Source organism: Belonocnema kinseyi, chromosome 2 (genome assembly GCF_010883055.1).
Source record: "Belonocnema kinseyi isolate 2016_QV_RU_SX_M_011 chromosome 2, B_treatae_v1, whole genome shotgun sequence".
In the NCBI taxonomy this organism is placed as follows: Eukaryota; Metazoa; Arthropoda; class Insecta; order Hymenoptera; family Cynipidae; genus Belonocnema; species Belonocnema kinseyi.
This window is the reverse complement of record NC_046658.1, coordinates 297,407-314,534: the sequence shown is the minus strand read 5'-3', so window position 1 is coordinate 314,534 and position 17,128 is coordinate 297,407. Positions and strand designations below refer to the sequence as shown.

Here is a 17,128-nt window from a genome sequence, read left to right as displayed (position 1 = left end):
TTCGGTTTGAATTATAGTTTGTCCGGAATCGAAACGAAGCACAGTGGTCTGGAGTAGGAATTTAGTTTTCATATCCGCCCACAGGTCGTATTTCAGAACCAATTGCACTGTTTTTTTTTTCTAGAAATGCTTAGCATTACATTTTTAAGAGAAGTTTGGCTTATTAGTTTCTAATTTTGTTCACAGAGAAACAATATACAGCCCATCTTCTTAATAGTTACGTCCTTAATAGTGCCGTTAATCCTTATCCGGGCTTCGGCTCTATCCTAGTCCTGCCTTTTCCCCTACAAGCCTGAAGTTCAGATTCAACTATATCAATAGTTCCCCGCGAATTAAGATAATTTTAACTCTAGAAAGCAGACTTGAATGGATTACAATTAAAATTTTAAAACTTATATTCCCATTGAAGGTAATAAAAAATTTTCTAATAATATTTTTTTTTATTCAACGCTCATTACCAGGTCTTCAGTGATCTTTCTGTTTTAGTAAAAATTCACCCAAATCCGCCTTTGCAGAAACTTTTTAAAGTGAGGTTTACAAGATCTCTAAAGCACTGAAACGGAAGAAAATCAGTAATAATATTATCTGTTTCAAGGAGCATTGTAACCATATAATAGCTACCCAGTGGGCACAAACGTTAAAGAACAACCTTATAACGGCTCAGAAATGTCCTAAGTCAGTCCATGTAACGTTCCACAAACACACAATATTCCAGAGACGTTTTAAAGACGTAATTCGAGCATAAAACGTTTTTAGAACATTATTTGGTCTGACTTTGGACAGTTTTTAAAACTTTCAAATGACGTTTTTTGACTTGTACCTACAAGAAACGTTTTTGGGACGTTCCAATTACGTTCTAAAATTTTGTGCCCACTGGGTAATTTAAAATGGTACTAAATATGTTTCTGCAATAGTTTTAAACTGTATTTCAGTCCTTTCTGAGAGAATATACTGCGGAGACGTCACAACATGTCAGGATACACTGAAATATTAGAAACATAATATCTTGTCGCATAAGCTTGCATGATTAGACATGCGTAAGGCCGGAAAAATTATAAAATCTTCTGTTGGCTTACATTTTTTTGTCGTTTGTATAATCTATAATAATTGAAATTGAATATACTTGAGATAATATACTTTATATATACATAGGTACAGTCTGTCAAGTTAAAGCGTGGGTGGCTTTACTCGCAGTCGGTAAGGTGTATCAACATGATTTTGGTGTCAAAATATTAAGAAGAGCTCCCTCTTTCATGCTTTTTCCAAACATTCGAAAAAAGATGGAGATCGAAAATTGATTAGAACGAAAACACATGATGATTACAAAACAACACTTACGGCGCCATATTGCAATACTGAAAATACGTTTTTTTTTTCGTCTAAAAATCCCCCAACGGGATCAGAAAAAGTGCAAATCCTATTCCTTTCAATGGACTTAGTAAAATTTAACGAAAGCATTTACTTAACCTATTTTTTATTATTAAATCTTTTCAAAACTTATAGATTCGAAAAACATTCGAATTTATATTTATTTATATTTTAATAATTTGTTTAAACATCTTTAAAAATGCAACACTTCTATGGAAGAAAAATATCTCTGTGAGGTGCGTTACCGGTACAATTAGAAGAACTTAAATATATTGAAAACACGTTCTCTTTGGGAGAATAGAAAACTGTGTGGCGGTTGCTATGGAAATAGAAGTAAATAAGTTTAGGAGCTACTCCGAAAAAGGAGTTACGTAAGCGGAACGCCTACTCTACCACAACTAGCACAAACCGACAACAGAGAAAGAGAGGCGACACTAAGACCAACCGCGGACAGGCATCCAATAGAGGAAGAGAGATGACTTATGACCCGGAGAAACATCAACACCAAGGTTTCTCTCAAGCCTAAAGAACTGGCTGAGATGGATGACGAGCTTCGTGGACATTTTTTGAAAGAATCTAACCTCTGGGCTATAAATTATTGTGTGTATAATGCAGCGAGAGCTTCGGACGATGCGAAACATAAAACAAAACCAACGGTTGATCATAAGACCAAAAGACGAATGCATCAACTTGCCATTAAGATAGGCTGGGCAAGACAGTATGCGTCCCGCATTCAGTGTGTGATTGACTGCATCACATCTGGCAGGAATTTTACGGCCAAGGTTCGAAAGTTCTTGCGCGAACTCCGGACCCTTTATTACACACTTAGCAAGTCAAAGCTGTTGACCATCAGGCTGTATATTGTTGAGAGAATGCGGATACTATCTGGCGCTGAGAGAAGTCTAGAGTGGCGAGAGAGATATGTCAGAGAAAATCAACAGTTTCTCTCTGACCCATCTCGATTCTTCCAAGACCCTCCAGTTACTGTCGACCACCCGCCCAAATAAGAGGAGGTCGAAGTATTTTGGAGAAAAGTATACGAAGTGCAGCATTGAGTGGATGAAGACTTAGAAAATATAAATAGCTTCAAGGAGCTGTGTGATGCCCTCATAACACCTGATCAAGAATGCCCACCCATAACTATCGAGGAGGTGAAAAAAGTATTAAGAGGGATGAAGAACTATTTCGCACCGAAACCAGATTGTATCAAAACTTTCTGGTGGAAGAAGTTTCCTTCAACCCATCAGCATTTGGCCTATATTTTCACCTTATATTTAAAGTCGGAAGAGCGGAATCCGGATTCGTTGGTGGAAGAGCACACAATACTCCTCCCGAAAATAGGCAACTTAGCTGACCCAAAGAATTAACGGCTAATCACTTGTCTGAACACGCTGTATAAGGATATTCACAGCTATCCTAAATGATAAGATTGTTCGGGCAATTGAACCTGTGTGGCAAAAAATGTATGAACAACGAGGTTTAAAGAAGCTTAAAGCTTAAAGGTTCATTTGCAAATCGTTAGGTACATAGAGAGATTGATGCCGCTTTGGAAAACCAGATTTACTATCTCATCTGGAAAAATCGTGTGACAAATAACAAGGTCACCTTTCAGAGAGGTGTCTTTCAGGGCGACACCATGAGCCTACTCCTCTTTTTCCTTACATTATTGCCATTATCTCTAGCACTTCGCCATTCCGACGGGTACTTGTGCGGCAAACCTGCAGATCTAAAGTACAAGTACGGAGTAAAGTCTGGTACGGAAGGGTCATTTTGGCATGCAAAGACGGGGTCATTTCGACCTTACCATACCGTCGCAACATTTTGAGTCAAGACATTCCCGATGCTAACGATTGAAAGCTTGGCACCTCAAAGAGCCTCGATGATAAGGACGATTAGTTCAACGAAATATTCCGGGTACAATCGTTGCAACTCCCTAATAAAGCCTCTATACCTCTCTTTCTTTTCATTCTCCTTGGCTATGATGTTTTTGTCAGCTGGTGCTGAAAATTCGAACTTCCTATTCTCGACAATTGCCTCGATTTCCCTAGGAGCGTTTGGGGAAGTGATATTAAGGTTAATACCGTATGAGTGACAGAGATGGTAATAAAGAAATCTTAGTGCCACATTGTGCCTTTGGACGTAGGTCGTTCCCGAATGAGTTGAACAATTAGATAGTATGTGAGCTAAATGCTCGGGGTATGTATGGCACGCCCTACACTATTATCGGGAATATCTTAGCTCAAAATGTGGCGACGGTATGTTAAGGCGGAAATGACACCGTTTTGGTATTCCAAAATGAAATCCTCCGTGCCAAATTTCAATTCGGGCGATTTAAGGAAAGCAAACGTTAGCTCACACGACATTGACTGATCCTTCACATTTCTGCGGAAGATACCGTGCATCCTCTTATCGAAGAGCTGTTTACGAAAGTTTTTCCCTTGTGCTTTCTTAATCCGGGCTTTCAGGAGTGAGTACTCGAGATATATAAGATTTAATGCATTTTGCTCACCCCTAATACTGAAGTTAAGTCTAAGTGTTTCAGCAGCCTTCTCCGCTGCTTTGTACAGAAAAGCTCCTTTGCTCACTTCTTCGTAATTCTTGACCATTTTAAGAAGAGGGTCTCTTCCATTGGCGACTCTATGTACTGTACCCAAAGTGATCCTGTTGTGAAGACATTAAAGACTCAATATTCCGTGACCACCTTGACGGCGTGCGATGTACAGTCGCGAAACAGAAGACTTAAGATGCATGCTTTTGATCATGTGCATAACCTTTCTTGGGCCGATAGTAAGATATCTGAGCTCATTGTTTGTCCATGGAACTACTCCAAATGAATACAGTACTACCGTGACGACAAGTATGTTCGTTGCAGATTGGTCTTAGTGTCGCCTCTCTTTCTCTGTTTTCTGTTTGTTCTAGCTGTTGTAGAGTAGGCGTTCCGCTTACATAGCCCCTTTTTTGGAGTAGTTGCGCATGTTTTCGCAGACGTTGCTGCAAAAACTGCGATAGCTTCGGGTGTTTCTCGCACCACAGAGCATGCACCCGTGTTATGTAACCCCGTTCAAGGGCCACACTCGCATCGTAGCACTCTAGCAAGTCGTGATTTAGTCGCTCCATCGACCTAAAGGTCCCGAGATTCCGCAGATTTATCGCACTGAATCTATTTTCATTGGTTCCCCCAACACTAGAGTGGTCGATATTGTTGGCCCACCCATTGTCGGGAGCCCTGCGCGTTTTATTGTTTTGAACCGCACTTACTACAACTATGTTTGGTGTTGTCATTGTTGTTCCTACGAAATGCTAGGAAAAGAGGTTCGACCATCCTTATAGAGCCCCGCGTGCAAGTATAAGGCTGCGTACTCTGAGAGGTCGCCCGGTATTCCAGAGTTACCGTTCTAGACACCTCATCCAGGTGCCATTCAGCTTTCAGCACGGTTTTTTCACCTCCGCTTGGGAGTTAATTCCTTCAAGACCACCCCTGGACAATTGTCCGCGACGTCCTATTTATTTTTGTGAACATATGCACATACTTGCAGTGGTAATCATGCATCTTCTGTTTTGCGGCTCCCAAACGGTAGGTATGGTGAGTGTAAACTCCTAGCTCGATCTGGCAGCTCTGTGCGCATGTGTCGAAAAATAGTCTCTATGGCAAAAGTCACTTACTAGGTTTTTCCGTTGGACAGCAGATATGTACAATCACCCCGTGATGAAATTCCGAACTAACCTAACCACAATTTGTGTGCGTGCCGTAGGTATGATACGTTTTAAGGGGAGTATACATATATTGGATGGCAAGGTATCGGATTTGGACTGTAAATACTAAGAAGAGAGTTAACAAAATTATTTTGTGCAAAATAAAAATATATTTTTTTAAACATAAAATTAAAAAAAGTTTTAAAATAGCTATAAAACCGAAAGATACAAGTTCATTAGAAAAAAATTAGGAACTTACTAATAACTAAATAAAATGTATGAAATTGAAACATAAAAAGAAATTTTTTAATCAAATAGTTTAATATTAACCAAAACAAGCTAAATTTACAATAAAGATGGAATAGTAACATTTTCAGCTCTAAAATGAAAAACAAATCTTTAACACACAGTAAAAATTTGCAACAAAATAACGAATATTCAATATTTCATTTTATTATTACTATTTTAAAAAGCATTCGTTTTAATACCCATCTTGAATTTAGCGCTAACCGCGGACAAGGTAAGCGCGACTCCAACGCAAGCGCAGTAGTTAATGGTGGCCACATTGCCATCATTTGCGGACTTAATAATGCTTGTTCTCTAAAGTCTAACGACTCTAAACTAATGCCTGTTGATATGTTTGACGATTTTGACTGCTTTTGATGTTTTTGTATGTTTGAGGGAGATTTATATTAATCTTGCATTCGACTCTAGAATATTAAATAGGTTGGTATACTCTACGCGTGCGAAGATGGTCTTACAATTGTTTATTTATGATAAATTAAAGTACGAAAAAGATTTAATTTGAAAGTTTTATTTCAGAAATGGAAAGTTATGACATATTTAATAGGGTAAGTGAACGAATTCCGGAAGGGGAACCATTTTTCGCAGAAACGCTTGATATCTTGTAACTTAAAATTGTATACATCTGATTTTTGTATTGATAAAAGCAAAACGTAACCTAAAGAAGAAAAGCCTTTATCTTTGATCTCAGATAATTGGATCCCCCATGGTAAATGGTTCCGCTACTCTATTAAATATGTAAAAATTTTCCATTCCTGAAATATGAATTTCAAATTAAATCTTTTTCGTACTTGATTTTCTCAAAAATAAACAATTTTATAACCTCTTCGCATGCCTACTTAGCGCATGCGTCATGCGCGCATGCACGCACGGTGCGCTAGAATTTTTATCTGGGAACATGACATAAAAAGTACAAAAATTATGCAGCTTCTTATGTACCAGGTCCGGCTTTTTTTGGGACTCGCTATTCATTGAACAAGGGTTTCTTGCAGAGGATTGCTTACTTCAGAAGCTCCTTTCGAGATTTAATAGAGCTAAGTCATTGGACCCAAGTGGGGAATGTTACATAACGCCTTTGTGAGGATCTTCACTTGGGGTGATTGCTAGATGGATTGATCATCAACCTGGGTCGGAGTATTGTTGCGGAACGAACGTGTTATTTACATAAATAACATGAGAATTCTGGATCAATCTGAAAATTCTCTATCCCTTCCACACATTACCCCTTTCCCCCACCAAGTGAGCCACGCCTACCACGAAAGGGAAATGGCTTAATGGTGTGATAATAATAATAAAAAAGTAATTACACCCGAGTAATTTTTTAAAATAAAACAATCAAAATAAGTATGCAACACTTTCGTCGAAATTATTGATTTTTTGTAACGCATCGTTCTTTTTGCATGGGGTTCTTCGTAAAAGGTTGCTTCTTCTAATCCTCTCAAATTAGGAAAAGTTTTATTATTGAGTTAATAAAACTAGTAGATATGATACAGTTGCAGGTTTTCAATTTGCTGTTGTCAAAAATCTATAAATCAATATTTTAGTGCTGTCTGTAAGTTATACTTATTCATGTTTTTAAATGTATATAAATGGAAGTAGATCTTTTAAACACGAAGAATGGTCTAAGGTATAAAGAGATCGAAAATTTAAAACTTCCTTTTTTAATTTTCCTACAAAAAGTAAGAATCAGAAAATTTAATTTTAGAGATAATATATTTAATTCTCTCCCGAATTATTAGAAAAATGTTTTAAAAATTTAAAAATGTCAATAAGGTGCTGAACATTACATACAGATAATGGATAATTGTCTGCTCCAATATAGTATCTTAGAAATATTATGAATGTTTAAATCACTCACAGCGAACGTCCTATCATTGAATCTATAATACGCGTCTCCTTTGAAGAAATATGTGTATCCGTGGTATGTCAGAGCAGTATCCACATTATCTGGCAGCCCTTCCCAATTTGATATCAATTTTGGATATGTACTCTTCACGGGTGGTTTTTGGGCAGGGTCGAACCTCCAGAACTTGGTACCCTTGTAGAAATATATCTTGCCGTTTCCGGTCCAAACAGTGGCTGCGTCAATATTATCTGGAATTCCTGTGAAACCTTCGCTGATGTCTTTGGGATAATCGCCATCCATTTTTTTGCCAATATATCGCCAGTACTTCGAGCCCTAAAATTATGTTAAGTAGAGTATTTATAATAACGGAGGTAGCTAAATATCAATCTGAAAAATTGAAACTATTTACTAAGAAACTATTAGTAGATCTCCAAGTAATGTAATTGGGAAGAAACAAGTCACTATTTCAGTAAATTATTGCTTCATCATTTGTTTGCCTACCCAGTGGGCACGAAATTTAAGAACGTGATTGAAACGTCCTAAGAACGTTGCTTGGACCTAGTGAGCGCAAACTTTATAGAACATAATTAAGAACCTAATCTATAAGGTTCGCAATTAATGCAGATTACTTTTATATAATTAAAATCTGTGCCAGTGAAAAATTTTCATTTGTTAGTGTTCTACAATTTTAAGAAATCTGAGTAGGATTTTCAACCAGTTTCCATTCGAGGGATAATTCCATAAGGAGATTCTCCATTGTAGAGTGCCCTAATATCCAGTGAAGACGATTCCTTAGTTTAAATATGTGGAGTTTGAATTTTGGGAAAATCGGATTAAATTCTGGCATGTAATCAAAAATCCATAAGAATTTGGAAATTGCATAAAGCTAAAAAAGATTACAAACAATTAAAATTAAAAGATTAAATCCTGGGCAGTCAGCATTAAAATAGTCAGGGTTAGTAGGTTAGGATTAAATAGAGAGATTGTTTGGATATAAAAATATCTTGAATGATTAGGCCGAAGATTTTAATTTAAAGCTTGAGGAAAAGCTACTTTAATTTTTAAAACAGAAATTCTCTTTTCGCTTTTGTGATCCCACATCTCCATTTTTATCATTACAAAAAAAATCAAAAATTCATTTATAACTAGAGTCTAATAAAATCTTTACTTTCAGATTGAATACTCTATCAGGAGTGGTGCCGATGCAAATATTCGGGACCAATTTCCTGAACAGAGAAAATTAAATCTTTCGAGAAATCGAACAGTTTTAGATACATCTCTATAATTAAGATTTAGCGACACATTTGAATCAAAAAATCATTAGATAATTTTTTTATAATAAAAAATTCAAATTCCACTGAAAAACAAATGTTTGAAAAGAAAATAATCCTATTATAAAAAGAAGATGAATGAATCGAACTCAAAATGTATCGAAAGTCGTGACGCCTTTTCCTGATACCTGATTGGCTTCTCATTTTGGTTTGAATGCAGACACAGTAAGCGGAAACTTTGAAAATCAATATTGTACAAAATTATAATTTACCCGTAACGCCTTTTTCTGATTCCTGATTGGCTTCTTATTTTGGTTTGAGTGAAGACACAGTAAGCGGGAATTTTGAAAATCGACATTGGACAAAATTATAATTGACCCAAGTAATTATTTAATAAAAACATAATAATTTGATCGTTTTACATCTTTTTGATGTTTTTACTGTCGCTGTAGATTTTTCTAATGTTTTTATTAAATTATAATAGGTAAATTTTTTATGTCACCGGCACCGACATGTATGTTCAAGGTTGGTAAGTTACGTGCTATTCTAACGACATATAATTACTGCAGTGATTGTCCGATCTTGTTTCGAAGTCAAAAGTCGAATATATTTGATTTGGATTTTATAATTTTTTGTTCTCATATGAAGACAAAAAATGTCAATACTAATCAGTTGTTAATTATTAATGAAAATCAATATAACATCAAGCCTAAAGTTCTAAATTTTTATCTATTTTATCACGTAAATTTAGATAGTTGATTTAACATTCAATACCATCGAGCTCATTTTCGCATTCAAAAAAATAGTTTAATTTTCAACCAGTTTCTAAACAGTTGAATTTTAACAACAACCAAAAAGTATAAAAATGATTTGCTACTAAAGACGATTTTGTTTTATTACATAAATTGCTATCAAAGGAGTTTAAGTTTTAACCAAGAAAATTAGTATTTTTGGCCAAAAAGACAATTCTTTAAAAGAACACATGAATTTTTAACTAGAAAAGCCAAATTTTCGACAAAAAATGAAATAATAAAATTTTCAACGAAAGAAATTAATTTCTAACGAAAATAGTGATTCCTCAAGTAAAACAATTATTTTTAACAAAATAATTGATTTTAGACCAAATAGTTCAATTTGCTAACAAATTATTGAATTTTCTTGAGGAAAGTAAGAATTTTCTACAGAAAAACTGAATTTTTAACCGAAAAATATTAACTAATAACAAAAAAGTTAGTTTTATACCAAAACAGGTTAATTTTTAACTGAATGTTTGCTTTTTATACAAAGGTATTAAATTTATATAAAAAATATTGAATTTTCGCAAAAAAATGAAATAAATAATCAGTTGAACAAATTGATTTTTAACATAAAAAGAAAAGGGTATTCAACTAAATAGTTAAATTTACGACGAAAAAAATTATTTTTAAATAAAATGATGACGAAGGTACGAATTTTCTTCAGAACAGATGAATTTTCAGTAAAAACAGTTAATCTTTAATTAGACAATTGCATTTTTGTACATTAAACATAATTTAAATTCTGTTTTCTCTGGAACTATTGGAGCATGGATCTCCCTGATGTGATTTCGTAGGAATGTAGGGTATTCGTTGTTGCAGCATTTGCTCTGAAATTTTATTTTTACATAATTCTTCTTCTTTTTTCCTAAATCCATTTTTTATCGAAAATGAACATGCGCGAACATAGAAAATAAGGATATTGGAGCAGACACCTAATTTTGAGATGGACGCTGGACTCACAATTGCACACGGTGTGAGTGAGCGAAAACAGGTTGACTTTCTACATGGTGTCAACCTAACTATACGGTCGTCAGAATTGGAGTAGGGCATAGAAAGAGAGGGTTAACCTAAAAAGTCTACCTGTATATTTATTTTTACAAATTTTTCAACCATCCAAGTAATTATTTAATAAAAACATAATAATTTGATTGCGAGTGCCAGCCCAAGTCGGTTAGAAAAGGTATGAAAGAGCCTTTACAAAAACACAGGTTGACTGTTTCTTAAAGGGCTAAGGAACCGTCATGCAAGGTTGCCAGATTGGATAACTTGGCCATCATTTGGATTTAATTTTAATTACTTAAAAAACAATGAGATAAAATGTATAATTCATTAATTATATAAAGAAAAAGAGAGATACAGGTAAACATGAAATACAGATATAAATCCAAATAAAGATTAAATCCAGATACAGATGCAAATTAAGATTAAATACAGCTATAGATACAGAGAGATACACAGATAAAGATTTAAAATAGACAAGGATACATATACAGGATCAGATACAAATAAAGATATAGATATAGATATGTAAATAACCGAGATCACATACATATATAATTAATTTTTAAAATATTTTCAGTGTGAAAGGTAATGAAAATATAGTACGCTATTTCATGTACTATTGTTATTTCTAAAAGAATATTTCAATATGCCTAGGAGAAATATACAGTGAACAGAACTTGAAGATGAACAGTTTCAAATAAGGAAGTGTCAAACAATGCTGATTACCAGAGAAGATACCGTGAAAGAAATCAAAATCGAACTGATCAGGTTCACCACGTGGGAAAAAAAGAAAGTAATAATGATCGCATTATCGAGCTGTCGTTAAGTAACACTTCTTTTCAATTAAATGATTATAATTCATTAACTAAACAGAATCAGCCTCGCCTTCGCGATATCAGAATTAAAGGTATCAATGAACATCTCATTGGACCAATCAATGTTACGTGTGTTCATTGTTATGCTATGCACTTTGCTGCTAAAAAAGTCGCTAATAAGAGAAATTATTTAAATGGTTGTTGCAACAATAAAGAAGTTAAGTAGGAACCACTACCTACTCTACCTAGCAGAAATTACAAATCCAGATATCGATCATGAACTTCATAATATTGTTATGAAAAACATCATTCACGGTCCCTGCGGAGGTTGGTGTAAAGATGATAAAGGTAAATGTAGTAAGCATTTTCCAAAAAAGTTTCAAGACGAGAAAAAATGGATAAAAACGGATATCCAACTTATCGTAGAATAGATACCGGTATTTATAATCGCCTAAATGGAGGCACGACTGACAATCAAGTATTAGTACCTTACAATGTTGGGTTATTAAATTTTTTTAACTCGCATAATAATGTGAAAGTAGTTTCTAGAAGAAAGTCAGTCAAATATTTATATAAATATATCTACAAAGGACATGATGTTTCTTCCGTTGTAGTTATTGATGCCATAACAGTGAAAATGTTATTTATCATGATGAAATTAAAAATTTCATAGATACGCGATACGTGAGTCCTGTTGAAGCATGTGATCGTATATACTGCAGATCGTTGCAAAATAAAAGTCATGCTGTTATTAGGTTGCCAGTACATTTACCTAATCAGAAAAGTGTTACTATTGACGATGCTGAAAGTGAATATGCTATAAGAAACGCATTATAAAAAGAAAATGTGCTTATCAATTATTTTGATTTAAATGGACGTGATATTGATGCCAAACAATATACGTACTCTGAAATTCCGTCTCACTGCGTATTTAAAAAACAAAGTGGAACAAAATGATCAATTTGGTAAAAACGAAAAACAAAATTGAACGTTATTGGACGGATATACTCTGTTAGTCCGACTATAATAAAACTATTCTATCTAAGACTATTACTAATAACAATCAAAGGGGCTATACACTTCCAAGTTCGCAGAATTGTTAATAAATAAACTTATTGATACTTTTCAAAGAACATGTTCAGCATTAGGTCTCTTCGAAGATAATGCAGAATGGGATCGTGTTATGGTAGAAGGAGAAGTTTGGATGATGCCCCAACAATCAAGACGTTTATTTGTTGGTATTTTAATGTATTGTTTACCTATCAATCTTGAGGAACTATGGAATAAATTTATATATGCTATGTCACAAGATTTTCAGAGGAACTATAATATATAAGAAGCATACATAAGATCATACATTAAGAAAAATACCTATCTTTCTTACGAAGGATCCGATATTAGTAGTTTTACAACGATGCCACAAATAACTGAATTTCGGAACGATATTGAGATTCACGATGACGAGGTATCGCTTACATGATGTGGTGGACTTGCCAAGCTGAGTCGGGTAATTCACTTATACTGAGTGTATTGCTAAATGACAACATTTTAGAGCTATCTCGCTTAGACAAACTTTTAAGAGGAATACACATTTCATATAATTGCAATGCGTATATTGCACTTTTGTACCACAAATATGAATAAGTTGTATTTACAATATTTCAGTAAGTGCATTTCGTAGTCTTTATGATTCCAGTACACGTATTATATTATGAATGTACTCATAATTTTCTGACCTACGATCGTATGGTTAAATCAATGATACTATTTCTATCAGAGTTGTAAACGCAATCCTTAATGCTGCTTTGTCGAACGAAGAAAGGCCTTTTACATCATGTTTTTATATTGCTATTCACAGGTATGGTAAGAATATTACTTCCACAAGGAAAGACTGTACACAAAAATTTCGGTATGCCAGTTCCTTTATTTTTTAATTCCGTCTCCCGTATAAAAACTCAATCTAAAGATGGTCAATACTTACGAGAAGTAGACATTTTCATCTGGGACGAAGCTCCAATGGCGACAAGGTATGCTTTGGATTCAATAGATCGAACATTATGTGACTTCATGAATGTTGAAAATTTCTCTATATTTTAACTAACAGAAAATGTGCGTCCTTTACCATAAGAAGTAGAATTCGCAAAGTATTTATTGTCTGTTGGAGATGGTACTTTAAATGACCATGAGAATTACTTAATAGCCCCAGGAAAATGTCTAGCTACTAAAACCGATTATATAGTATATACAATGTTTAGTAAACTTATTAAGGATCGAAGATTTCGAGATCTAGCAAAGGCAGTTATATTATCAGCACGAAATGCTGATGTTGAAGAAATAAATTACAGAGTCTTGGAGCTATTGGACAAAACCACAGAACGAATTTATACAAGTGTAGATAGTGTTGAAAATTGTGATAATGGAGATATAAATGATGCAATACTCCCAGAACACTTGAACACAGTTATGAACAGTTATGCTAATTCTTAATCTTTCTATTAACGAAGGTCTATGTAATGTTACACGTTTGAAAATAATTGAACTTGCAAATAATCTTCTGCAATGTCGTATTTTTACAGGTGATAAAGCACGGGACATTGTCTTTATACAACATATTACATTGTATGGCGAAGAAGTTTATCCATTTACTTTTGAGCGACGAGAATTTGCAATGAACCTGGCATTCGCAATGACCAATAATAAAAGTCATGGGCAAACTTTTGATACTATCGGGTTAGATCTTCGTAAAGATGCATTTGATCATGGATAATTGTATGTGGTATTTTCTCGAGTTCGATCTTGGCATTCACTAAACAATTTTCTAGGAGAGCATCGGCAAAATAATATTATAAAGAATTATGTGTATACAGAAATATTCAAATAAGTTTGTGATTTCAATTAATTAAAAATAATATTTAAAACAAATAAAGTTTCATTATAAATTGGATATTCCAAAATCAACAAAAACAAATCCATATATTCGTGGACCAAAATATAGGAGAAACTTAAACTAAGTGCATCTGATAGTAAAGAAATACATAAAATATGATAAAATATAATATTTCCAAATAAAAAGTAAAAGCACGCGCGAGAGCGTGCGTTCGGTCTCGTGTTTAAAAAGTTAAATTGTGTTACAATATACATACAATTTTCGAGAGACGCTTAAAAAAGACAGACAGTATTTCGAACATAAAACGTCTTTAGAAAATTATTTGGTCTGGCTTTAGACACTTTTTGAAACGTTCAAGTAATGTCTTTTGACTTGTACGTCTATGAAAAAATTTTAAGACGTTCCAATTACGTTTTTGAATTTCGTGCCCACTGGAGAACGTTATATAGGTGTGAGATTTATGGGGGCTAAAAAAGTTTTGTATCCAGGAGAATTTTTGTTATAAAATAAAATTTCCGTAGTTTTTTTTCTTATAACAACAGTACATTTCGGAATTCACGTCCAGATTGGTGGCACTTCCATGTATGGTTTTGAGGACTTACGATTCAAATCAGCGCCACCTAGCGCTACCCCCGTTCACTCAAATAAATGAACCTACACATCCCTGACAGCAATTGTTTTCAAACTATGCTTCCTCAAAATACTCGTAAATATTACATTTCACTTAATTTCTTGTAAATAAACTTTACAAATGATGGGAAATGTATGCATAAAAAGTTTTTTATGGGAAAAATATTTATTTAAATACTAGAAGTATAATTTGTTGTAATTCAAACAAGAGATATGAATTATTGCACTGAAGCTGTAATATTTTATAATTGTAAAAATATGAATTTCATACTGTATTTAATTATTTTTTCCATAACAAGAATAATACTGAAAATACTGTTCATGTAATAAATTATAATGAGAAGAAATACTTGTTAATTTTGGTACAAATTTAAATAAACCAGATGAAGTGGATCTTACTTTATTTAGAATGTTTCAAACATATATATTTTTTTCTAAATAATATAACAATATAATAATTAAATAATTTCCTAATTGAAAATAAGCAGGACATAAAATTTGAAGGTTACTCATAATTGCCCATACGTAAAGTACTTAGAATAATTTAAGCACAAAGGTTTGCAATGTACAATGTTTAAATTTTAAAGGCTATAGCTTCAAAAATGAAGAGACCCATCTTCTCAAATATTCATACATCTGTAATAGAGGCTGTAACAAAAGCATTACCCCTCCACTATTCAGGTTAATGAGCAGGGTTTGGGGGGGGGGGGTATTGCATAGGAACTGCACAACATTTCCATTCATTCAACAGAAGCAACAAGAAAACCTGAAATTAATAATTTGGGAACGTCGATCGAGGCGGTAAAAGCTTAGAATACGCAATCCGGCGGTAAACCTCAGAAAAAGAAGCCACTTTTGCCAACCAGTGATCATCGTACCACACAGAGCTAGACTCACGGAAATTATCTTGAAGAGCTACATCTACAGACAACATCCTGCCGAGCAGCAGTGACAATAACAGTAAGCCACTGAGATGGAAGTTATTATGCCTGTAAAACTTACTATCACAGAATAAGTCTCATTGACCGTCGTTGTTGAGGACTAATTGTTCTGACAAGTTTGGTTGAGCATTGTTGAGATAGTTATATTAGCACGATTTCACTAGTAAGGATTTAAATCTACGACAAAGATATTTGTTAAACTGGCGTTTCTCAAGTATAGGGAAAAACAGCAAGAAATCGCGTCAACAACTGACGAAACTGACGAACCTGACTCAAACGAGCTTATCTTTTTAACAGTAATCCTTTTCTAACTGCTATGGCTTCACCGATCAATTCCCCAAATCCATCTCCGCGAAATTCCATAGAAAACCTCAACCATAAGGAAATAGATCCATTGCAACAAATCCTGCTAAAATTAAATTAATTGGAAATAAAACAAGCGATGATAAAAAATGATTTACAAATTCTTAATCAAGAAAAGAGTTTGCGAAGAAATGAGATAACAGCGTTAGGTCGAGCGATAAATGCGTTAGCAACGGATATCGACACATCGAACTCTACGCGACACCATGAGAACAGACGGGGCGATGACTCGTTCAACGCAGAGGAACTGCTGAAACAACATCCAATGGGAGAGCGGATACCTGCACCGCGTGCTAGTGTCAGAATATTAGATAACAATATAACCCGCCAGGAATCTCTCTCTCCAGCGACGGATATAATAAGCTCCGTCGAAAGTCTCAATGGTAGCGACGACGCGAGGATTCACGATTTTATAGAGTGTAGACCCCTAGGGCAGGAAATTTCCGAACGTAATAGGAACGTCCTAAAAACGTTTTTTGAATATTCAAGTCAAAAGACATTATTTAAACGTTTAAAAGACCGTCATAAGTTAGACCAAATAATATTTTTAAAACGTTTTATGTTCGAAATACGTCCTTAAAACGTATCTAGAACATTGTATGTTTATCGACCGTTATATCGACTGAGTTAGGATATTTTTAAATCGTTCGAATGATGTTCTTTAACGTTTGTGCCTACTGGAGAACGAGCAAGAATATGTTCCAGTAATTCCTAATCACTACTTGACTATATATTGACAGAAAAAATTACTGGCAAAGCAAAAAGATTGATTAGACATATCCACAATAATTACAAGGATTCGTACAATGCACTGCGTTTTAATTTAGGAATAACCACTTCCGTTGAATTATGCAGGACTAAGATAGAAAATGTCAAGCAAGGCCCTGTGAGTGTACAGTCATATAGTCAAAAATTTCGGGGTACCAACAACGAGCTAGCCTACCAGTGATCCCAGATCCGAAACGAGACGTGATCCAATACTATGACACATCCATGTCCGTGTGAATATGGTAGGAGACGATATAAATGCTGGGTTGCGCGCGCAATCCTTTTCTCCTCTTTTGAATTTGAAAATTCGAAGGTGCACGATTGCCGGTCGGAACACTTCGACGGTTCTATTTATATTTCTATCTGCTTTGAAATAAAATGAAGAGATTGGGATTTTAATATTTCCAGATTTCGATGCTGGGCTGGCGATTCTCATGATTTGAA

General features: G+C 34.5%; 1 protein-coding gene across 9 annotated transcripts in view; it reads right to left on the bottom strand.

The window, feature by feature from the left end:
* The window catches only part of LOC117168109 (matrix metalloproteinase-14), a 518,894-nt gene that overhangs the window by 286,541 nt on the left and 215,225 nt on the right, over window positions 1-17,128 (bottom strand). For all 9 annotated transcript variants that reach the window (XM_033353498.1, XM_033353504.1, XM_033353503.1 and 6 more), the window contains exon 7: window positions 7,223-7,543. In XM_033353498.1, coding sequence (XP_033209389.1) covers window positions 7,223-7,543 — 321 coding nt within the window. The remainder of the gene's footprint in view (window positions 1-7,222; window positions 7,544-17,128) is intronic.